At 33.8% G+C, this 25580-nt stretch overlaps 1 protein-coding gene across 12 annotated transcripts in view; it reads right to left on the reverse strand.

The window, feature by feature from the left end:
- The window catches only part of TBC1D5 (TBC1 domain family member 5), a 587897-nt gene that overhangs the window by 336051 nt on the left and 226266 nt on the right, over nt 1-25580 (reverse strand). For 11 of the 12 annotated variants that reach the window (XM_045903863.3, XM_064588415.1, XM_045903861.3 and 8 more), the window contains one exon: nt 18769-18899. The exons of the other annotated variant lie outside the window; for it this stretch is intronic. In XM_045903863.3, coding sequence (XP_045759819.2) covers nt 18769-18865 — 97 coding nt within the window. In that variant the 5' untranslated portion in view covers nt 18866-18899. The remainder of the gene's footprint in view (nt 1-18768; nt 18900-25580) is intronic. 12 annotated transcript variants of the gene reach the window in all.

The following is a 25580-nucleotide window of genomic DNA, read 5'->3' on the forward strand; positions in this document are numbered from 1 at the left end:
TGAAGGAAAAAATGACATGATCATCTCAATTGATGCAGAAGAAGCACCTGACAAAATCCAGTATCCTTTCCAGATAAAAACACTCAACAAACTAGGAACCGAAGGGAACTTCTTCCACATGAAAAAAGGCTTTTTATGAAAACTTTACAGCTAAAAAAAAAAGAAAAAAAGAAAAGAAAAATTCACAGCTAACATTAATCAACGATGAAATACTGAAAGCTTTCCCCCCAAATCACAAACAAGGCACCACTTCTATTCAGCATCATACTAAAAATTCCAGCCAGAGTAATTAGGCAAGAAAAAGAAAAGGCATCCCAATTGAAAAAGAAGTAAAATGATTGCTATTAAATGGTGACATGATCTTATATAGAGAAAATACTAAAGAACACACACACACACAGCTTATAAATGAATTCAGCAAAGTTGCAGGATAAAAGATCAGTGTACAAAAATCAGTGTATTTTTTTAACTAACATAACTGTAATTCAGCTAAATTCAGTGAGTATTTTAAGGATCATACTACAAATATCTTTATGACAAGAAGCGTCTAAATACATGTAAAGAACACTTTTGGTTCAAGTAATCCCAATGCTCCCAAACTCAGTTATTAAGATATTCTATTTAAAGAAAATTTTGAAAAAAAGAATATTCTATTACTCTCTGTCACACTTCCATTATATATACTTATTTTAACAATAGAGTAATGGTTATTCTAAAACAGCCATCAACAAACCACAGCTCATGGGCCAAACTGACCGACCTCCTGTTTTGGTAAATAACATTTTATTCAAACACATTCACAGACATTTGCTTACAAATTGTCTATGACTGCTTCCAGGCTAAAATGCCAGGGCCTACAAAACTAAATATTTACTATCTGACCCTTAAAAAAAAAATTGCCAACCTCAGCTCTAAAAAATAATCTAGTATAGAAATTTACCTTAGATTGGCACATGACAGTGAAACTAAGATTTCCCTTTTACTCTGTTAATTATAAGTAACCAGCTTGTCAAGATCCAAAAAAACTCCTAAAAGTATGGCTGAATTAATGTTCCAATGATTATAAGGCTATTTCCAATCTAGAACCAAGAACTGAGTCATACAAAAAAGAGCTTTGCTCACAACTAAAGAGAAAATGCTCTTAAAAACTGTTAAACAGGGGCACCCGGGTGGCTCAGTCGGTTAAGCATCCAACTCTTGACCTCAGCACAGGTCATGATCTCATGGGTCGTGAGATCAAGCCCTGAATCCAGCTCTGTGCTCAGCAGGAAGTCTGCTTGAAGATTCTCACCCTCTGTCCCTCCCCCCACTCACATTTGTGCCACACGCTCTAAAATACATACATACATACACACATACATACATACTGTTAAAGGATTAGATTAGTAAGTAATGCTGAAAATAAAAGACTATCTATCCAAAAGGATTTGGCCTATTTCAGGAGTGAGACAGAACTATTACAAACTAAGGTTTGAATTAACTGGGAGTTGTTATAAGCAGAGAGCGTATCACACTTTTTTTCTGAATAATTTATCATTTCAAGAATCCCTAGTCTTGAGTATTCTGTGTACTTCAAATAAACTAAGCATGTGTTCTATGTTAAACTGGCATGATGAATGAAGATAAAAGGTATGGTACCATTTGAAAAAGTAAAAAGCAATGAAAAGGGAAGCTAGATTTTTTTTAATAAATTTTATTTTTCGAGCTGTTTTAAAGGTTAAAAAAAAAAACTGAACAGAAAGTATAGTTTTCATATAGCCCTCACCCTCATACCTAGTTTCCTCTAGTATTCACATCTTGCATTAGTGTAGTACATTTGTTACACTGATGCATCATCAATACTGATACATTATTATTAACTGGAGTCCATAATTTACATTAGGGTTTACTCTTTGTGTTGCACACTCAATGGGTTTTAATGAATATATAACAACTTGCACCCACCATTACAGTATCACACAAAATAGTGTCACTGCCCTAAAGATCCTATGCGCTCCACCTATAGATCCTTCCATCCCTCCCCACCTTACCCCATGCCTAATGACCACTACTGGTCTTTTTACTGTCTCCAGAGTTTTGCCTTTTACAGAATATTGTATTATTGGAATTATGTATACAGACCTTTCAGATTGATCTCTTTCACTTAGCAATACGCATCTATTGTAGACTACAATAGATGGGCTCCCTGCTCCATGGGGAGCCTGCTTCTCCCTCTCCCTACATAGAAATTCTATGTAGTCACACCAGGTTCCTCCTGGTCTTTCTATGGCTTAATAGGTCATTTATTTTTATCACTGAGTAATAATTCTACTCCATACATGTACCACAATTTATCCATTTGACTACTGACAGGGATCTTGGTAGCTTCCAAGTTTTAGCAATTATGAATAAAAATGCTATGAACACTGTGCAGGTTTATGTGTGGACATAAGTTTTCAATTCATATGGGCAAATACCAAGGAATGCAATTGCTGGATCTTATGGTAAGAATGTGTTTAATTAAAAAAAAAAAAGGCCAAACTATCTTCCAAAGTGGCTGTGCCAATTTGTATTCCCACAAGCAGTGAGGGAAGAATTCCTGTTGTTCTACATCTTCACTAGCATTTGGTGATGCCAGTGCGTTGGATCTTAGTCATTCTAATAGGTGTGTACCAGTATCTCATTTTAATTTGCAATTCCCTGATGACCTCTGTTTAGCATCTTTTCCTATGCTTATTTGCCATCTGTATATGTTCTTTGGTGGGGTTTCTGATCAGATATTTAGTCCATTTTTTAACTGGGTTGTTTGTTTTCTTATTGTTGAGTTATAAAAGTTCTTTGTATATTTTAGATGCTAGTCTTTATTAGCTATGTTTTGCAAAGAGTTTTTTCCCAGGCTGTGGCTTGTCTTTCATTCTCTTAACAGTACCTTTCAAAGAAAAAAATGGTTTTAATTTAAACAAAGTCCAACTTATCATTTTTCCGTTCATAGATCATGCTTTTGGTTTTGAAAATTAAACATCATTGCCAAACCAAAGGTCACCATGATTTTCTCCTACATCATCCAAGAATTTTATAGTTTTACATTTTACATTTGGGTTTATGATCTAATTTTTGTGTAAGGTGTAAAATCTGTGTCTACATTTTGTTTTGTTTTGTTTTGTTTTGTTTGTTTTGCATGTGGATATCCAGCTTTCCAGCACTACTTGTTGAAAAAGACTATCCTTTTTCGATTAAATTGCCTTTGCTCCTAGTCAAAATCACTTAACTATATTTGTATGGGTCTATTTCCGGGCTTCCTATTCTGAAGTCAGGTAGTGTCAGTCTTTTATCTTTGTCCTCATTCAATGTTGTGTTGGCTATTCTGGATGGGTCTTAGATTTTATTTTATTTTTTTAAGATTTTATTTATTTATTTGACAGAGAGAGAGAGAGCACAAACAGAAGGAGCGGCAGGCAGAGGGAGAGGGAGAAGCAGGCTCCCCGTGGAGCAGGGAGCCCAAGGCAGGGCTCGATCCCAGGACTCTGGGATCATGACCTGAATTGAAGGCAGATGCTTAACCGACTGAGCCACCCAGGCGCCCTGGGTCTTAGATTTTAGTAGAGAAATTCTATGTAGTCACACTGGAAAGTGACTGAACAAATGCACAGAAGTGGGCTGTGAAGGCCTTTGAAAGCCTTCTTTAAAACTTCACTTAATCTAAGAAAATTCAGGCTGCTAGAAAAAAAAGCAATTAACTTCCTACACTTGGCCTTCTTTGATAAAACAAATTAATATTTCTTTTAAAAATCTATTGCATTTTAAAGATCAAGCACTTAAATAATCAATTCCAGTTACTCTTCTAATATTCTATAGCATAGGCCAAGAAATCAACAGACAAATCATTTTAAAATTCAAGACAGAATTTAGAGATCAGGTCTAATGAGAATCAAATCAGGACCAATTGAGAACTGCTTATTGTAGTACATGTAGCAACTAAGTAGTGGTTTACCCATGCTAAATTCAAAATGCTATTTAAAGAATTACCCAAACTAATTTTCCACTATTGCTAAATTGATTGTTCTACTAGTAAACTATACTATTCTGACTTATCCCATCTAAGAACAACCTGGTAGACTGAATTCAGAGCTTGGGACACACAATGAAAACCAATGGAGACTGTCGTATAAACATTCACAAGTACTAAAAAGAACTTAATATACTCTACTCCTATGAACCCCCTTCCTAGAAATAAGAACTACAGTTAATTTTCCAAAGTCTGTGGATTCTCTAAGCTTCTTGCATTTTACATTTAAATATTTATTACCTAATTACTCTTACGCCTGCTTCCTTCTTTACTTGTAATTTTACAAATTTTTGTCATTAACCAAAGGGGAAAAGGGGAAAGAAAATGAAAGCAACAGAAACTTAAATCAATCAAACTAGGCAAAAAGACTGTCAAACTAATTTTAATAATTGAATTATCTGGATTGTGTTTATATCCCTTCCACATAAAATCACCACTTGATTACATGATAGTAAATCCTGCTCTCATGTTTACAGAGAACAGCCGATCTTATTATGACTTGGTTGACAATTCATCTGCTTCCCCTTACTCTGCATATATAGAAACAAATATAACCATTTCTCATCCCTGGATCTTCTGATCTCAAAACAGAGTAGGCTGAGTAGAAGAGCTTTTTTTTTATTAGCTACTAATAAAGTGAATTCTTAGGTAAGAAATATTTGTATTAAAATGTCTTTAAAAGCAGATTTGAGAATCAAAACTTTTTTGCTTCCTACCTTTTTTATATTCCACACCATTCTGTCCCCCTCCATTATAGTGATTAATTAGAAATGACACATTTCACGATTTTCAAAAATTTTATGATAAGCAAAAACCAGATACAACTGAACACTTAAAATTTTCCAGGATCTGTGTTCTTGTCTCTAACTACCATTAAAAGTTTCCAATACTATTTACACAATGATAAATAGGACATGTATTGGTAAGTGACCAAAAAGATATTTTTATTTACATTCTTGTAAGCTTCGCTTTCTGGCTTTGTACTTTCTCTTCCATCACTTTATATTTAGCAGCTCTTCAACAAAATCACTCAGTCCATTAAAAGTTTCTTTCTGTTATAAGGTACCAAGAATACATTATTACATTTTTCTATGTGAAGTATGCTATTAAATAATAGCTTGTACACTAATTAAAGTAAATGTAATTGTGAGAACACATTGACATTGTTAAAGTAAATTACTCAATTTGTTAATAGTTTCATTTCAAGTGACCTTAATTGTATTAATTGTAATACAAGCAAATTAAATTGAAGAGCATTAAATACATTGTTCTAGTAAGTCGTAGAGGAGCAAATTTTCCATTACATCAGCAAAGAGAAAATAATGATTACATGCCCCCACCTCCAAAGCCACACACACACACACACACACACACACACACACACAATGGGTCAAACAGAAAAGGTCACACTAGACTACATTTACTATTACTATTTTAATATCCATAGCATGACCTAAAATAGACCATATAGAAGTAACTGAGCTTCAGATAAATGGTCAATTTTAAGGCGTTCTTTTATCTTAGGTTAAGCAGAAATTACTTCACCATTATAAACAGTTAAAATGTTGAGAATGAGGAAAGATTGGTACAAAGAACGGCAATATGAAAATATATCTTAAAAATAATACAATTCTGTGTAAATCAGGCATTACTAAATTGCCTAGGGTCAAGTCATAAGGATATATATTTAAAAAAAAATTATCGCCCTCATTTCTTGAAAAGAAACTTAATTGTTCAACAGTGATAACAATACTGACTAAATAACTCCCAGTCTTTAGAATAAAATCTGTACTCCTCAGCTTAGCTTACAAAATCCTTATTATAATCTGGCCTCTGCCTATTTAGACCCATCCTGTGCCATTCCTATATCCATGGTGCCCTAGACACAATGACATTCCAGTTCCTTCAATATGACAGGTCTATTCCTATCCTGGGATCGGATCTTCTTTTGTATGAGCTCTTCCCTTTTTTGTGACTGCTGTTGCTATTTCTCTCTCTCTCTCTCTCTCTCACCAACTTTGTATGCCTGGCTCCTCCTCCTCTGTCATTCACATCTAGCTGATATATCATCTTCTTAGGGAGATCTAAGGAAATCTAAAGTAGGCACCCAGTCATTCCTCATTAGATTATCCTATTTTCATGCTTTGCCTAGTATTTATCACTTTCTCATATATTTTTCCTTATTTCTGTACTTTTTAATATTTTTTACTGTCCCTCTCATGCTAAAATATGAATTCCATTAAGAAAGCACTTGGGTCTACTTGTTTAATAGTCTATCCCCTGATACTAGATGATCACTAACTATTTTGAATGAATAAATGAACATCAGTCCGGTGGCCTGCTGCCCTTACTCTGTGTAATAAAATGTATGTGCCTCTATAAATCTCTATTCATTTATTGAGTATCACTAAAACTTCTTAATCATTGTGCCAACATGTCTGATTGAAAACCTGTAAGTTCAGGGGCACATGGCTGGCTCAGTCGGTAGACTTGATCTCGGGGTCGTGAGTTCGAGCCCCGTGTTGAGCATAGAGCTTACTAAAAAGAAGAGAAAAAAGGAAGCCTTACGTTTAATAATAACAGATCTATTCACAAGCCAACTTAAAGATTCAAACTGATAGCAGCGTTCTAAGACTGGTGTACATCAGTTATATTCTATTAAAATTGTCACTAAAGGGTAATGCTAGGAAGTCAATTGTATTTAAGTCTCTCCATATTTGGAAGAAGAAAGAAGAAAAGGGAAAGTAGGAGAATTATTATTAAAGTACACATATTCCCATAATATAAACGATTATTTTGCTTACACATTGCCTTATATGTGACTTGAGTAAGTAAAAGTTAATTCTGTTTATCTGTTGATAAATCAAGGCCAGTGGGTGATTTTTCTGACTAAAACTAAATGTATTTGTACATTCTGGAAAGATAAACAGTCACTGTAATGTATAGGAATACAAAAATTACTAACTGGTAGAAAATCATTCCCAAAGACTCAAGTAAATTATATTTTTAATACTGGAGATGTAATAAAAGAAAATGACCATTTAAAGTAAGTAACTTGTTATATTACAATTTTTATGATTTACTAGCTTCTTAATTTCTTCTATTTAAAACACTCAGATTTTCCTAAAATCTGAAAAATAAAACAGCTTGAAGCTAACATAATGTTTCTTATCTTGTGCTTTCCTATATTCATCATCTGGGATTCCTGCTCAGGAAATTCAAGGAGCAGTATATGGTCAAACTCCAGAGTAAAGTACAAGCATTGCATGAAAATGATTTCATATTTCAGAACACCTATTTAATTAACAAGCAAGCCCCCCTTACAGCAAAAGTAGAGCGATGGCTAACTTTTTTTTCTTCAAAGATTTTATTTATTTATTTGAGAGAGAGACAGAGAGAGAGCACAAGCAGGTGGAGTGGCAGGCAGAGGGAGAAGAAGCAGGCTCCTAGCTGAGCAGGGAGCCCAATGTGGGGCTCGATGCCAGGACCCTGGGATCATGACCTGAGCCGAAGGCAGACACTTAATGACTGAGCCACCCAGGTGCCCCAAACTAACTTATTTTTAATACTTGTAAAACACAAGTTAAGAATAAAAAATACTTGAGATCAGATTAACAATACATCAATTGGATAAAGTACATTTTCAAAGCTTTTGGTAAAGAGATCTTTTAAGAATGGAATAATGTCAGAGAACCACAGAAAAACCTACATTTACAAACATGAAGGAAAATCATAATAAAATTACCACAACATAACAGATAACCCTTTTTACTACAAATTACTTATGTAATTTCTAAACGGTTAAAATATGCTGAAGTAGATATCAACATCCACCAGTGTAATACAGATTAAAACTCAGTACATGGACTATTCTCTGTCCTCACTATTTAAAAAGATCATTGGATCTTCAATAATCGTTAAAATTGTGTGTTTTAAGTGAAACACAAGATGTGCTTTACTCAAGTCTACAAGAAGACATAAATATCCACGTATAATCGTATTAAAATTTTTACACCCCGATTACATAAAAAGAGAATTTTTACCAAAATATAACAGCTTTACTGAAAAATATTCCTGGCTGTTTTATTACATAGCTGACTGCACAACGAATTAGGGAAATGATTTTAAGTTTTAAAGTTAGGAAAAATAGGTCTTTGGGAATTTCCCCTAGAGGAGGAGCAGGAGAAATACAGAAGAGAGATTGAAGAGGTCCTGGTTATTCTCTCAGAGTAAGGTTTAAATATTTTCTTACAATCTCATCTTCCCTGATATTCAATTCTTCCCTCTGATTGGGTAAGATCAAAGTAAGAATGCCTGTAATCTTTAAAAACACTAGTTTAGGGGTGCCTGGGCGGCTCAGTCAGTTAAGTGGCTGCCTTAGGCTCAGGTCATGATCCCAGGGTCCTGGGATTGAGCCCCACATCACATGGGGCTCCCTGCTCAGAGGGAAGCCTGATTCTCCCTCTCCCACTCCCCCTGCTTGTGTTCCCTCTCTCGCTGTCTCTCTCTCTCTAATAAAAATTAAAATTAAATTTAAAAAATAAAAATAAATAAAAACACTAGTTTAGGTAGATACAGTTTTTAAAATTGGTTAATGTTATGAAAGGAGTTAGAAGTAGCATGAGGGACCTGGAGAATTATACTCGTAAGGGACTAATTATTCATTTCACTACTAAGCCATGGGGGAGGGGGAATCTGTTTTAGTATTAAGTGAATAATAAGGAGCTGTAACTGCATGAGATGCCAGGTGGTAACCCTTGAAATACTTTTCTAAGCCCTATGAACTAAAAGTTGGTTATGTCATTACTGAAAGAGTCCAAATTCTGGCTCTACTGTCTTTTCTGACCCCACTAATAAATTAGCAAAAGCAACTAATATAATTCTTTCTTAAGAAATTCACTGTGGGTCATTTCACATAATTGTGGTTTTTCTGGTTTTGTTTTTTATTGATTGAAACACATTTAATGCATAAATATCATATATATCATTATGATAAAAAGAAAAATACCCAACATCTCACAGGAAACCACTGAAAAACCTAGGGCACTAATTCCTTAGTGTGAAAATTGGCAATTTAAAGGAAAGAATTCAGTATTTACTCTGTTTTCTGTATTAACTATACTGGAGGGAAATCAAGGAACCCTTTACAAAAGAATTCCAGCTAATAAATATGGAAGGAATGATAGAAATAGAAGATTATCATTTTGTAACCCTTATAAAAAATTACTGATTTAGGTACTAATCATCAATGGATGTGTGTTGAATGGAAGGTTAAATGTGATTATGAGTGTTTTGTTCCTTGACATAAAATATGCATGCCCCACCACACATCACTTTTGTGATATTCTGTCAAAAAAAAGCATATCCTACAACTAAGCATAAGAAAACTCAAACTGGTTTTGTTTTTCTAAGATTTTAAGATACTACTGTTACTCTAAATCACCTGTATCTGCTCTAGTTATTCCTAGACCTAGCCAACCAAAAACACCAGCACACAACCTCCCATTTGTGGTGATCCAAGAGTGGTATAAAGGCTGACTGAGCAGGGTAGGAAAAATATCCTAAGGTATGGATATTCCTTTGCAGACCAACTTTGCCCAAGGGGGTAGTGGTAACAGCTTTGACAGGTCTATAGTTTCTGTCTGCCCCCAGGGCCAGCAGTGAGGTCTCCTTTTTTCCTAGGACCCTGGGAAACAACTAACATTCATGTATAGCCACAAGGTGACTCAGTGACTCTTCACATAACCCCCTCTACAGAGCCTATCTCTTCAGGCAAATAAAGGGAATTGGCACACCAACAGATAATTTGAAATAAAACTAAAAACCAGATGCAGTTAATAAGGAATGGACAACTCAAGTAAAAAAAAAAAGATCAAAGTCCAGAAGACCTATCTTTTATTTCAAGGATCTACATTTTACCAACAGTGAGCTAGCTTCATTGTTAACATTAAATGTCTAACTTGCTAAATCTCAATTCACTGTGAGAGCATGAACACATAAAATTCACATATAAACACCCAAATCTAGTATTAAAGAGTAAGTTGAACCTTCCTCACTAATCAAATATTTTGTCATTGACATTTAACCACTGTCTTTTTAGGTTAATTCTGAATCAGATTTTCAGTTCACTCCCATCCACTCAAATGACTTACTGGTATCTTGAAACTGGCTTAACTACTAATTACAGATCATCAATACTCTTCCAATCACCAAATCATTTGTTTTCTCTTTTTATACTCTTTAACCTATGCAATCCTTGAAGCACTGACCACTTTGGGCCTTCTGGAAGTTCTCATGTATCTGTAGTTTCTGTAATTTTAGCACTCCTCTATCCCCTACTTCAACTATATTTTTTAACTGTATCTTTATATATATTATACATATATAATAAATAGTTATAAATATATACAGTTAGAACTATATATATATATATTTTTTTTTAACTATATATTTCAACTATCCCCTCCAATATTTTTTAAATACTACTCCCTTTATCCAGTTTCTAACCATGGAGAATTCCTACATGGCAATTCTCAGCTCTTTTCCATTCTCTTTCTTTGGATTTTTTATCTGTCTCACATACTTTGAACTGGTATCTCTGAGGGACGACTCTCAGATTCTAACTCATGGTCTTTCAAACTGAAGTCTCTCATTTCCAACTTTCTTTTGGACATCGTGACGTAGAAGGACTGAGCATGGCATGGTCACTGCTCTCTAAATTCACTTCTCCCTATTGTCATAGCATTTAACAAAATCTGTTTTTAAGGAGACATTTTTTTAAACCATCATTTTATCTTTGTTACTGTCATTGAAGAACTTCCAAGTCACCCTATTTAACAATCTTTACCTTCAACAAAGCTAACATTTTTCTTGATGGCTTTATAGTCTTTCTTACAGTTTTCATCTAGCTAAACTGCCTTTTACCTTGTTATCTACAAAGAATTTTTTTTTAAAAACATTGCTTTATTTAAAAAACATTGCTTTATTATTATTTTTTTCATCATGAGCGTACTCTTTAACCCCCATCACCTATTTCACCCATCCACCCACCCACCTCCCCTCTGGTAACCATCAGTTTGTTCTCAATAGTTAACAAGTCTGTTTCTTGGTTTGTCTTTTTTTTTTCTTTGCTCATTTATTTTGTTTCTTAAATTCCACATATGGGTGAGATCATATGCTATTTCTCTTTCTCTGACAGACTTATTGCACTTAGTTAGCATTATACTCTCTAGGCTCTCTCCATGTTGTTGCAAATGGCAAGATTTCATTCTTTTTTATGGCTGAATAATATTCCGTTTGTGTTTGTGTGTGTGTGTGTGTGTAGACAAACACACATACACCTCCTTTATCCATTCATCTACTGATGGACACTTGGGCTCTATGAAGAATTTTTTATTAAAAAGATACTTCTTGCAAAACTAGGCAAACAGTAAAAAGATTAGTGTTTGCCAGAGGCTGGGGGAAGGATGAATAGGCACAGCACAGACGATTTTGTGAAAATGCTCTGTATGATACTATAATGATGGATGCATGTCTTTATACATTTGTTTAAACTCATGTAATACGTAACATCAAGAGTGAATCTTAATATAAACTATGGATTTTGGGTAACTATGATTTGTCATGTAGATTACCAGTTGTAATAAATGAACCACTCTGGTGGGGAGGTATAGGTAATGAAGGAGGCTATACATGTGTTGAAGCAAGAGTAAATGGGAAATCTCTCCTTCTGCTTAATTTTACTGTGCACCTAAAACTGCTCTAAAAAATTAAGCCTTTAAGATTAAACAAACAAAAAAAAAGACTTCAAGCCAAAACCTATCTAAATTAATGTAGATCCAAATTCTTAACACAGAATTAATGAAGGTATTGAGCTAGATTACTGGCTACCATTTAACAATGTTCCATCAAATAAATGTATATATCAAACACTCATATACTGTTCCCATATTCCCTTCATGACTCCCATCACCACATTACTCTATAAACTTCATCTGCCCTGATTCCTCCATCCCTTCCAAAACATTTTTCTCTGCCCTCTTAGAAACCACTTCCATGGTAGCAAATTTCCTTATATTCTCAGACCATCAATGAATTCTTCCACCATCAACCTCCTTGCCTAAGTGTACCTCTTATACTCCCATGGCAAAACCCCTGCCTGCTTTCCTGTGTGACCAAATCCTAGGTGCTGAATTGTACTAGACATAATCATGCAAATTTACAAGCTTGTATACCTATAAATTATGATGTCTTATCTCAACTTGGCCCCCACGGTTTTACATTCTTTATCAAATCATCCAAACTTTTGTCACTTTCCACAAAATCTTCAAATGCTTCTTCTTATCGCTCATCTTCAGCAAATTACCTCACTTTAACTTATCAGAGATTAAAACATCAGTGATATTTCAATCAAACTCTGTTTTTGAACTAATGAACCTACTATATCTAAATATCTTCTTTTCTCCTTCCCTCCTAGTATTACAATGATAATAATGGCCCTTTGTCTACAAATCCCTCCATCTTGGCTCTAGACTGCAAATTTCCAAGACCCTTAGACATTTCTTACATTGATTTTAAAATTCTCAAATACTACCATAACTTTTCACTCTATTCCTCATGCCAGTTTAGTACAGAGTACATCATCAGTTTATTTGAAATCAGAGTACTCAAGACTATGGATTCCTGGATAACAAAAAGCACTGTGTTTGTCAATAGTTACAATGCCTCTATCCTGTGCAGACTTCTATTTACTTAAACCTTTAGCTAACCTTGGGCACTTTTGTTTACCTTCTCCTTAACATCTTGGGTTCTTTGACTCCACACTCCTAGTTTTCCTTCTACTTCTCTAGACACTCTCTCTTAGTCCCCTTTACAGTATCCTCCTCTGCTACAAGGTCTTTATTTTTTTTTTAAAGATTGTATTTATTTGTCGGAGAGAGAGAGAGAGAGCACAAGCAGGGGGAGCAGCAGGCAGAGAGAGAAGCAAGCTCCACGCTGAGCAAGGAGCCCAGTGTGGGACTCAATCCCAGGACCCTGGGATCATGACCTGAGCCAAAGGCAGACACTTAACTGACTGAGCCACCCAGGAGTCCTTGCTACAAGGTCTTTAAATTGGCTTTCCTTAAGACTGCTGCTAGGCCCTCTTCTCACACCAGGTGCTGTTATTGGGTGATCACAATCATTCACATTGTTTTTGCTACCATACTTAAGCTGACAAATCTTTATCTCCAGCACCAACCTGTACACTAGGTTTTAGACCCATACATCAAAATCTTTAGGATGTTCTCATTTGAATGTCATAAGGCATTTCTAACTCACATCTGAAACTGAACTTACAATCTTCTCTGCCACCCCCTGTCCCACCTGCACCACAAAAAGTTCCTCCTTACAGAGTTCCCTATCTCAATACAGGCATTATCACAGACCTAACTAGTCAACTCAGAAAACTGAATGTCACTTCAAACTTCTCACCCTTATCACTTCCTTATATCCAAATATCAAGTGCTGTCAATTCTACCTACTAAGTATCTCTTAAATGTTTCTACTTCTCTCCATTTCTGCTTCTATACTTTCCTAGTATAGGCCACTATGATTTCTTACCCAGAATACTGCAATGGCTTCTTAACTGTAACCATAATAATCTTTCTAAAATGTAATTCTGGCAGTAGGATTCCTTCACTAGACTACCTACTGTTCTTAGTATCAAGTGGCTTCATGACCCTGGTCTTCAGTCTCATTTGTGTCCTTACCTCCTTTGAATGCTAGCCTCCAACCACACTGAAGAGGGCAGCGGGCAAGCTCATAGCACATACTCTTTACTCACTCAATCACTGGCTAACAGCTATTCATCCTTCGGGTTGTGGCTTAAACAGATATCACACCTTCCTTGACATACCACTACCACAAATTTAAGCTAAATTCCCCAACAACATACTACCTGAGCATACTACTAGTTACTTTATGAAAGTACTTAACCATTCTCCATCTTAACTGGCCATTTACTTTTCTCTTTCAGATCCCCCAAATCCTGGCTATTAACCATTACAACTGGCACTCAGAATTATGTTTATCTTTTTCAATGCTTTCTTTCCAGCACTCCAAATATTTCAAACAATGCCCAGTACACAGAAGGCACTCAAATATTTATTGAATGACAAGATTCCACAACAATCTATATGCACAACAGCAACATTCATATGCACAATAAACAATATTTCTATAAATTGCACTAAGTTATAGAAATCAAAAATTAAGAATGTATTTTTGTAGATTTTTTCACTAGGAGCTACATATATGAAACATGTATATTAAATGTAGGCATACTTTAGTCTATGCTCCCATATTATGGCCATAAATATCTTGGACAAGTAATCATTTATTTCCTTAGCTTTCCCTTGCTAAGTAATTTTTGCTATGGGTTAATAAGGATATCACAGCTTGACCTTTATCTGCCAGAATATTCTCTTCTGTTGGTTCTTAGGGAAATTCTGATTTGGGTCAAAAATAAAGAACACATGGAAAAAGTGAATTTTAAGAGGGATTTCAAAGAAGGGAGAGGTCAATGAGACCAAAAGAGGAGAGGAGATTATATTGACTTTTGAAGCCCTGAAAGAACAAAAATTAAAGTACTAAAACAATCAGAGGATAAAACAGGTTTCATACATTACAACTTAGGACAGAAAGGAAAAAGGTAGATGGAAAAAAGATACATGAAGTGAAGGAATTCAAACTGGTAAAATACAATTCATTCATCTGTTATTAATTCAATGGTGTCTGTGCGCCAACAGATACACCAATAGTTTCTGCCCTCATAATGCTCACACCTTAGACAAGGAGACAAACAATGAAACAAATAAATGCAGAATTACATTTAAGAATGAGTACTGTGAAGGAATCAAGAATAATGTGGGAACAACGGCCTGTGGGAAGGTCCAGAGTTTAGAACTAGCTTAGCACATCTAACCATGGCCCGACAGGCAAGACAGCCGTGAACATCATGGTCAAGAGTTTGGATTTTACTATCAGCACAATGGAAAACCACTGAAAAGTTTTAAGCCAGGAAAGGAAGATTTTTTTTCCCTCCTTATGAAGATTCCCTCTAATTATAATTACAGCAAAGGCAGGGTTTAAAGTAAGATGACTTAGACAGCATCCTATACTTTTGTCAGATATCTTTCCAAAACAAATTCATCTTTTACTCAAATCTAAATATAATTCTGCTATATGGAAAACAATATTAAAGATCATAATAGGAGAGCACCATTTTATTATATCAACTTCAGTGAACTATTTTAATCAATACCAATTTGTTCAGCAATAAAGCCAGGCATGCCCTTCTAGTTCTAAAACTATGATATTACAACAGAAAGAAAGGAATATTGGGGACAAAAAATTACAAGAGTCAAAAATGGAGTAGGCAGGATATTCTGAATGTCTTGGATTTTTTTAAGTAGGTTACTAAATATTTTATCCCTGAAGATTGAAAGAAAGCTTTGAAACAGATATTATATAAAAAGCATTACATTAAGTAATTATCTGAATACTATAAAAGCTGTAAGTAAGAAGGCATATAAAATTGAAGCTAAAAACTCTGGCAATATGTAACAAAGTGCTATTCTCAAAAGAGACTTAATAGAGGAAAATGTTCTTTTCCTCCAAATGAATAATCATGAATAGTTGAACAAACATTTTGGGGTTTTTTTATGGTTTCAACTGAATTACAGGTAACTTGCCAATTTCTAACTGATAACCCTTGATCAAAGATCTTGGAATTTAAAGTAGTAAACTATGTGTGCGACCAAACAGGACACAGAGAAATATGTCATAATTTCTATGCTATTCTCCATTTAAAAAAGAAATTCAAGCAGTTAAAAGTCTGATTCACATGGAAAATTCTGCATATATATATTCAAACAGTTCTTTTTTCTGTTCTTACGGACCTTCTGCCACCATCCATGAAAATAAACCAGTAAGAAGCAGCTTTCTCTTTATTATTCCTATGATGAGGCTATTTTTCTAATGCTTTCCAGAATACTCAGAATCATTTAACTCAATAATGTACTGTTTCTTTATTAATGTTAAAATTCAGTTTTGAGAAATTGAAGACTTATTTATTTATGGAATCTTTAACAAGAATTAATAACAAAACCATAAAAACGTAACTTCTACATAGAGAAACCACTGATTAAGTCCAGTGTTTGACTACTTACAAAATGAGGTATCCATTTGCCATAAATTCCCTGGTGGGAAAAATGTGTAAAAGGCTTCAAATACGTGGAGAGCCCCATGAAATACATATATTAAAATAAACAAACACACTAGAAAGGTGATGATTCTTCAAATAAATATGACAACCCTATTAAAATGCAACACATGCTTTTCTGCTAAAAGGAAATCTAAGAAGATGAAATAGTTGCTTCATATAAAATATTTACATATACAATGCACAAAACCCACTATGGTTAGTAACCTTCATGGCTTTCAAGAACTAGATATTTACATATCATTCTTTCTGCATGTGCGTGTGCGTATGTGTGTTTTGTATATATTTTTAACAGTTGACAGCTGTTTTAGAGCATACAGAGATGCCAAGCTGAATGAGGGTCTTGATTACTTCAAGATTAGCTATCTAAAGTTTCTATTCATTTTAAGTGTTGTTAGTTGGAAGAGTCATTAGTCACTTCCTTGTCTCATAGAACATCAGCATACATTTACATTGTTAATGAACATTTGGGGTAAATGAATTAATGGCACTTTTAAACATCAATTCATTCCTAATAACTTTGTATGTCATAGAAATGTTAGGCTAGGATATAAACGAAAAGCCTTTTCAGTAAAGGTAACTACTCATTCCTGCAAACAGTAAAGGATAAAATTAATTTAAAATGTTTTTTAACCAGTTAAAATAAAAAAAATAGAACCTCAGTATTTAATGAACTAGACCAGAAAAAATACATACTTAAAAAAAAAACAAAAACAACTGTGTTCTAAAGTAAGCACATAAATCAGAAAATTTTGGTGAAATTATTTTATATACTTATAAATAAAATATATTTATTTTTAAAATACCCACTTACAGAAAAGCTTGTGAAATAATTTGACTTATTTAATTATTAGTGCTTCTTATAGATACTACACTTAAAAAAAACATCACTAGGAGATGTAGTATTCTTACCACTGAAATTTTTAAGATGCTAAGATACTAACAATTTTTTTCATATTATTAAAACCTTGAACAGTCCTTTTGAGACCTTTTCAATAAACACACAAAAATAAAAAGTAAAATCACAAAAATAAGTCGTAGGGCAAGTTATACTCTTTTTTTTTTCTTTAAATCTTTTTTTTTTTAAATTAATTAATTTATTTATTTGAGAGAGAGAGAGAGAAACAGCATGAGAGGGGATAGGGTCAGAGGGAGAAGCAAGCTCCCCGCTGAGCCGGGAGCCCGATGTGGGACTCGATCCCAGGATTCCAGGATCATGACCTGAGCCGAAGGCAGTCGCTTAACCAACTGAGCCACCCAGGCGCCCAAGTTATACTCTTTTTAAACATTTTATTTATTTGAGAGAAGGAGAGAGAGTGAGAGAGCGTGAGCGCAAGCACCCAACAGAGCACACAAGCAGGGGAGTGGCAGGCAGAGGGAGAAGCAGGCTTCCCGCAGAGCAGGGAGCCCGATGCGGGGCTCAGTCCCAGGACCCTAAATTCATGACTTGAGCCGAAGGCAGACACTTAACTGACTGAGCCACCAGGTGCCCCCAAATTATACTATTTTCATTGAAAACAACAATGGCATTTGTATGATGTAGAAGGAAGTAAAGATGCACAAAAACCATAAACACACTCCATAAAGTCAAGCTTTGTGCACTAAAGAAATAACCACTTTAAGGAATCATTTTTTTTTAATTCCCAAAACACAAGTTAATAGCAGACCTTTCTACCAATATAGAAAAAAAAAATTGAATCTGAAGTAAACAAAATATATGTGAATCACTTTGTGATTTTTTTAAAATACAGCTCAAAATCCTGATGTATATATTTCATGAGCAAAAAATTACAAGTAGTAACCTGAGTCAATGAATCAACTAAAAATAAAGATAAGGCTTTAAGAATTTGCACAAACTGACAGCTTCCTTTTTCAGATACTATATTATTACCAATACAGAGAAAACAAAACAGAGTTCTGAAACATACACATTTGATAAATTTTTATAAGGTAGACCCTGAATGCAGTTTACCTTTTAACAGTCTCTTTTATTCTTTCAACAATTTCAATGTATAGATCTCTAAAAGTAAGACACACATCTCAATTACTTTAAAAGAGAGAGAGAGAAGAGAGAATGAGGCAAGTCTTTTATCCTGGAATAATGTCAACTTACTTTTAAAGGCAAAAAATCCCTGTAAAATCAACACCAGAAGCTTAAGACTTCTTTAAAGGATGTCTGACAAAGGCCATTCCCTATGCTGAAGTAATTGTTCATCTTTTTTTTTTTTTTAAGAATGACAGTGCATTAAACATTTGGCTAATGCTTCTGTCTATAATTGAAAGTTGATGCTGTGTGGTATTCATTAGTGTCAGAGTGCTCTCTACCTATCCAGGGAAGAGTGCTTCAAGATACCCTGCTCCGCTTCATGAAAAGAACTACATACAGGAGGCAGGCAGAGCTAACTAGAGGCTCTCTGCTAGGTTTTCCATTAACCAGAATGTATCTGCATAGAAAGCTCACCTCCAGTCTTGTTTGAGTAACTTGACAAGGGATCGATGCCCACTTCTTGTTCTTCTGGCTGCAGAGGGTGTCTAGTTTCAGATAAGGAATGATACATTGTGAGAACTGGACAATGTCACCAAAGTGACTACCTGGGAGATTTAAAAAAAAAGAGAGAGAGAGAGACAGAGAAATGATATTTTTTCATTTTGCTATGACTGGGAATAAATACAAGATTGAAATGATTAAATGAGCATTACAGACATTAACAAGTTTTCCACAGGCTTCAGGGACTGTTACAACACATTGGCAGGCATATGCAAAGAAGCAAAAAGTGGCACAAAATTTCCATTTCAACAGCTCTCCACAAATTTGAACTTCACTGGTAACCTTTACCTCAATGTTCAAGCACATGTATTTTCAATAAACTTCTGCCCAGAAAGTTGAATTGTAAGTTAAATTACAGTCCATTTATAGCATCTTCTTATTTCATTGTCAAAACAATATCCATTTACAATAGAAAATTTCAAAATATAGAAAGTATAACAAACTAAAATCATTCATAATTGTGTTAGCTAAAAATAGTAGCCCTGTTAACATTTCATTTTATTACACATATCCTTCCTGTTTCTGTTCTGGCATTTAAAATATATATTTTTTAATGTGATCTAACATGCTAAGTATACTGATTATGTAAATTATTGTGGATATTTTCCATCCCATAAAAAAGACCATATTATCACTTCAAATGGACCTCTAGTATTCCATTAAATAACTATACCAATTTATGTAACCAATTCCCTATTAGTGAACAGACAGAATGCTTTCAGCTGTTCAACACTATAAACAATTTCACAATGAATATCTTTGAGTAATATCTCTGCCAACCTATGATTATTTCCTTAAGATAAATTCTTATGTCACTGCTGGACCAAACATGTATTTAAAAAAATAAGACTCTATGATAAGTTTTGGCAAATTATGCTCTAGAAAGATTCGTACATAGAACAATTCATTCCCCTGCACCCTCATTAACAATGGGAATGGGTAATTCATTTTATTGACCAGTGTGATAGTCAAATTTTATATTGCATTTGCTTGATAACTAGTGAGATTACTGAAGATTCATATGTTTTCTCTGACATTTATTTATTATCTTTTGTGGATGGAGTTTCTTATTATGATTATCTTCATAATTTGTAAGCATTCTTTAGATCTTAAGAATATTAAACCTTTGTCACGTGATACAGATATTTTTCTCAGAATGTGTCTGTCTTCAAATAACATGGTGTTTTTGTGACATAAGTAATTTTTCATTTCTGTGCACCCAAATATATCTATATCTCCTTTATGGCTTCTACCTCTAGTATTATTATGCTTACAAAGGCAAGATTATATAAATAACCACCTATTTTTTTATTCATTTTGAAGGTTTTTCTCCTAGGTTCTGATTTCTATAAATGATTCAATTTAAACAAAGATGTTTTTAATTAATTATTATTGAACTTTTAAGCTACACTAACTACTTACAAATCTTCTTTGTTTATAAGCTGCATATAACCTTCCCAAATCAGAATTTTCCAAAAAAATAAACTGGGCTCACTAATTTTCATCCAAAATAATGTAACACATGAAATTTTAAGTTTCAAGAGAAGGGAGAGACATGATATAGGAAGAGTAAATGAGGAATGATAAATTGGAAAAAGAAGCCCAATGAAAACAAGTATATAATTTTACAGGATATGGACTCCACTTACCAAGAAAAGGTTCCAGAGAAGCCAATGAATATACAAATCTTTGACCAGCCTCTTCCCAACACAACATGCTCCTCTATCCTGCTTAGTTTCTCCCTAAAACTCTCGCTTTGTAAAATACTCTTGTACATTTTCTGAGTTTTACCAGAACTCTCCAACTCTCACCCACTCACACTCACACCTACCTTAGATTGTGGCTAAAACAAAAGCAAGAAGGTAAGCAAAACCAACACTACAGAAAGCAGAAAACTTTCACTGCCAACATACAGTAAGAATTCCTAAAGCTATAAATCAAGTCCTAAATCCATAAATCTAGACAGCTATCAGTTATTTGCTGCTTATGTGTGCAAATATTTAGCACTTACAATACTGAAGGAATTCTGGGGAATACAGTCTAGTAGAGGACAGCAAAAAGTAAATGATCAGTTACATATATTATAAAACAGAATCTGATTAATTTTGATTAAATGAATAAACAGATTAAGAAATAAAGTCCTCTGCTATGGAGAAGTAAGGACCATCAAGCTCAAATGCCTAAAGGGGTCAAGCAAAGAGCATTATTAATTGAAATGAACGTCGATTGAGCAATGACTATAAGTCAAAACCACTCTAAATGCTTCATGCATATTCATCATTTCATCCTCCCAACAGCCCTACTGACATACCTTCCTCATCATTTTCATTTTACCAAAGAGAAAACTGAGGTACAGAGAGATTAACTAATTTGTCTACAGTCACACCAGTAGTAAGTACTGAAGCCAGAAAACTATCTTGTCTAGCTCTAGAGCTCACATTCTTTACTCCGGCACTATATTTGGCTCTCAGTAAGTCAATGAGACAAACAGGCAAGGTATAAAGCAAAGGGGTATAAGAGGATGGGGTCTGTGAATGACTGAAACACCCTTACTCTGCTTTGGCTTATTCAAGACAAGCTAGAAATCCAGAATTTTATGTGAAATCTCTTTAAAGTGTTGGCAAATAATTCCAATTAAAAAAAAACTGTGTGGAATAGATTAAACACATTTCAAAATTGTATTTGGCCCATGGACAACTATTTTAATGTTAAGATTCATATTCTCCATACATTTTGTTATACTTTTGAAAATATGAGAGAAAACACTTGAAAATGCATATTCCAAGTTAACAGCCAGATTTCCATAAAATTTCTTTAATATCCTAGACATGTTTTCATATCATTACCTTAATTTTTTATTTTTATAGTACACTTTCGCTGTTATACACTTCACATACCTAAAATATACAAATAAGGGAATTTTATGTACTTTGAACTTTATGAGAGATAAACAAGTAACTACCAAACTGATATCAAAGTATATGTTTAAAAAGAACATTAAAAAAAAAAACACACCTTTCTAGCTAAAATAAGATACTCTACAACATGATGATGTTCATATATTCACTCAAGATTTTCAAAGATACTTAAGGTCTTTTTGACTCCTTCGAGAAAGTTAGGTTCAAGAAGTCATTCACTGATTTTAGCTTTAATAATAATTTTTTAGAAACCAACATCTATGGTTATAATCAATAACCAACATATAAAATTTACCAAATATCTACAACTAGTCTGTACAATTAGGCATCCACTTCTAATTTATTATGCCTATAGATTGAAACTGAATCACTAAAATTCTTTTATATTCAAATAAAGCAAACTGGCTAAATAGTAATAATGAGTTATTTTCAAGAAATCTGTTGAAGAAAAAGTTTACATGATGTTACTTTTAATTATGGATTTAAATAATAATCTTGTTCAAAAGTAACTTATTAAGCAGGTGCTGCTTTGTTTTTTGTTGTTTGGTTTTAAATACAAAGGCTACTTTAGCTTTCTAGAATAAAAAAATATTTAATTGCAAGTTGGCTACTGCTATTGTGATTACCTTATAAAACCACAATATAGTGCTGCTTTTAAATGTGAAGTAATTCTCTTAAAAATTTTCCAATTTGTGTTTTGTGATAAGACCAAGAGCAAAAATATTTGACTACTACAAAGAAGAATATCAAAGGTTTTTAAACAAATGTGTCTATATTCATTTTAACCACTATTATGAATAATCTTTCACCTATAAATATCAGACCGTAAGAAAATATTTGAAAAAAATTCAAATAAAGTAATTAAGGGAACTTTTTTAACCTAAAAATTTTAAGATAATTATTTTTTTTTAAGATTTTTTTTTAAGATTTTTTTTTTTTTTTTTTTTTTTTGCGAGAGAGAGAAAGAGAGACAGAGAGTATGACAGGGAGGAGGGTCAGAGGGAGAAGCAGACTCCCCGCGGAGCAGGGAGCCCGATGTGGGACTCGATCCCGGGACTCCAGGATCATGACCTGAGCCGAAGGCAGTCGCTTAACCAACTGAGCCACCCAGGTGCCCCAAGATAATCATTATTAAAAGTCAAAATGGCATAAACATTTTGAAAGGCACAATGTACCATTACATCTTGTATTTGTATTACAAACCCAGACTTCCGTATTTGATATGACTTAATCTTCTCTATATAAAAGGCAGATAGAGAGAAAAATACATAATGACCAAAAATAAATACCTTAGAGTAAAGGACTACTAAAATTCATAATTGATGGATTTCAGTTTTCTTAAATAATGTCAATCTGTCTTGAGAATTTCCCTGACAAAACCCTCAGAATTTTTAAAACTGAAGGCAATCTTATTTTTTCTAATTCAGAACACACAGCAATATACCTTCTAAGACTTGAGAAAGGAGATATCCCTTCTTTGCTCCATTACCATAAATAACAGTTAAATTTCCTGCTTCACATAAACTCAAAATTCACAAAACTCAAAACTGGTTGTACAATATGGTTTTACTGCTATCCTGGTCACAGGAATTGACACGTTAGGCTGAAACTGCCATTTAAAATCCAAGACTAATCTTAAGGACAGTTATATTGGCTTTACAAATCTGGTTCTTACAATATTAAATCTCAGGATAAAAGTGATCTGCCTGAAAGAAGGTAAGTCTTGTGAAAATAGTTAATATTTAATGAGAGGGTAAGAGTTTAGCCCTAAAGCTTAGATGACAGTTTTAAAATATATTTAATAAAATTTCAGGGTGCCTGGGTGGCTCAGTCGTTAAGCGTCTGCCTTCAGCTCAGGTCATGATCTCAGGGTCCTGGGATTGAGCCCCGCATCGGGCTCCCTGCTTGGCGGGGAGCCTGCTTCTCCCTCTCCCTCTACTGTTCCCCCTGCTTGTGCTCTCTCGCTCTCTCTGTCAAATAAATAAAATCTTTAAAAAATAATAATAATAATAAAATTTCAAAACAATATTTTCCATGTCAAGTGAAGCAATACAAGCAGTCTCAAGTGAAAATCTCAAATTAGCATTATACAGACAAAAGGACAGGTCAGTTCAATAACTTTTTTTTCTTTTAAAATGGTATCACATCAACAAAAGCCTTTAGAAAAATAATTTATACCCTCTGAATCTAAGTTCTATGTATTTTCAATGTGTATTCATTCTTTCACAGCTTCTAATACATAGGCAGAGAATTAGCATTCTGAATTGTGTCTTCTAAAGACATCCATATTCAGAAAAGCTCATATACGCATACTTCATTCATTTAAATTCTTGACTGATGGTAAACTTAAAAGTCAAACACTGAAATGACAGAGTAATATTACTTTACATAAAGATATCTCCTATAAGAAAAGCATATCAAAGAGCTTAAATGAACTATTTCCAGAGCACAGTTATCAAAGGGAGAGAGGATATGGTATGAATAAGTATCTGTCACAATAGCATGCATTTACCATGATGGGTATATAACCTAAAACATGACATCTTGGCTATAAAAGCAACAAACTTTGATAGAAGCTGTATTTTCATAATTAAGAGAGAGAGTAACTGAACATTATCTATAGAATTAATGATTAAAAAAACCTCTTTTATTTAAAAATGTTGGCAGCTAGAGGTAAATTTGATGTTTGGGAATAATGATGTTCTAAAGTCTTCCTCATAAGGGAGAGAAGGAGGTAGGAAAGGAGGAAGGAAGAAAGAATGAAAGAAAAAGTGAAGAAAGAAGTAAAGCAAAGAAAGAAAGAATAAAGTTCTATTTTTAAATTCTGTCAATCTTTAATGCAAGAGGGTTACATTGGACTCTGAATAAGTTAAGTATTAAAATCAATCATCTGAAAGTCTTAATATTTAATATTGGTTAGACTGTGTATCAAAGTAGTTTTATTATTTATTTACTCCAAACCTTTCCAGAATACTTCATCTGACAACAGGGGTTCTGTTTCTCACAAGATAAATGCATTTACAATGCCAAATAAATTATATATAAAAGCATTTGTCTTAATACATGTCATTCAATATTAAATATCACTCATTGGTAAAATCTTGAAAACCTAGTTCACTTTTACCAACCACACAATTGTACTATCTAAGTGTTGCCAATTAAACAGGTATAGGAATACATAAGGGTCTACCATCCTAAGAACAATGATCAAAAGAAAATTAAAATTATAAGACTTAATTCTTACAGTTTCCAGGCTACCAGAACAAGATGTTTAGGGCAAACAATCCACTATAGAAATAAACTAGATTCATAAACTATATATATATATATATATTCAGAAATAAGAAGAATATATGAAATGTTCACAGGTGGGCTTAAATATGTTATATTACAAAATAAGAATATATTTGGCCTTTCAAATATTCAAATGCTATAGAGTAATAGAAAGTGGCAGTTGTGACTATATAAACCGAGAGAAAATTGAGCATTATAAAAAGTTAAAGTGGTCTAACAAAAAGCTCTCCACAGTATATCCTTATTTGCTTTCAGAGTTCTCTAGAACAGATGCTCAAAACGCAAAGACTGGGAAAGTAGCTCCGCCTAATGACCAAATCTTTTGTTATTATACAGCCATACCAAAATACTTCCAATTGTGACTGTCCCTATTTTATACAGAGAACACCTCAAGCCTTTAAACTACTCAGTCAGGTTTTCATAAAATCAAGGTAACTATAACAATTAGGTGGTCAAGAAGAATGAGCAATATTTGAAAAGAGAAAACCTTTTTGAAATGTCAGCCTTGAACAT

The sequence above is a fragment of the Mirounga angustirostris genome, unplaced genomic scaffold, assembly GCF_029215605.1.
Source record: "Mirounga angustirostris isolate CCGP_5_RB_7025 unplaced genomic scaffold, mMirAng1.0.hap1 SCAF_1, whole genome shotgun sequence".
NCBI lineage: Eukaryota > Metazoa > Chordata > Mammalia > Carnivora > Phocidae > Mirounga > Mirounga angustirostris.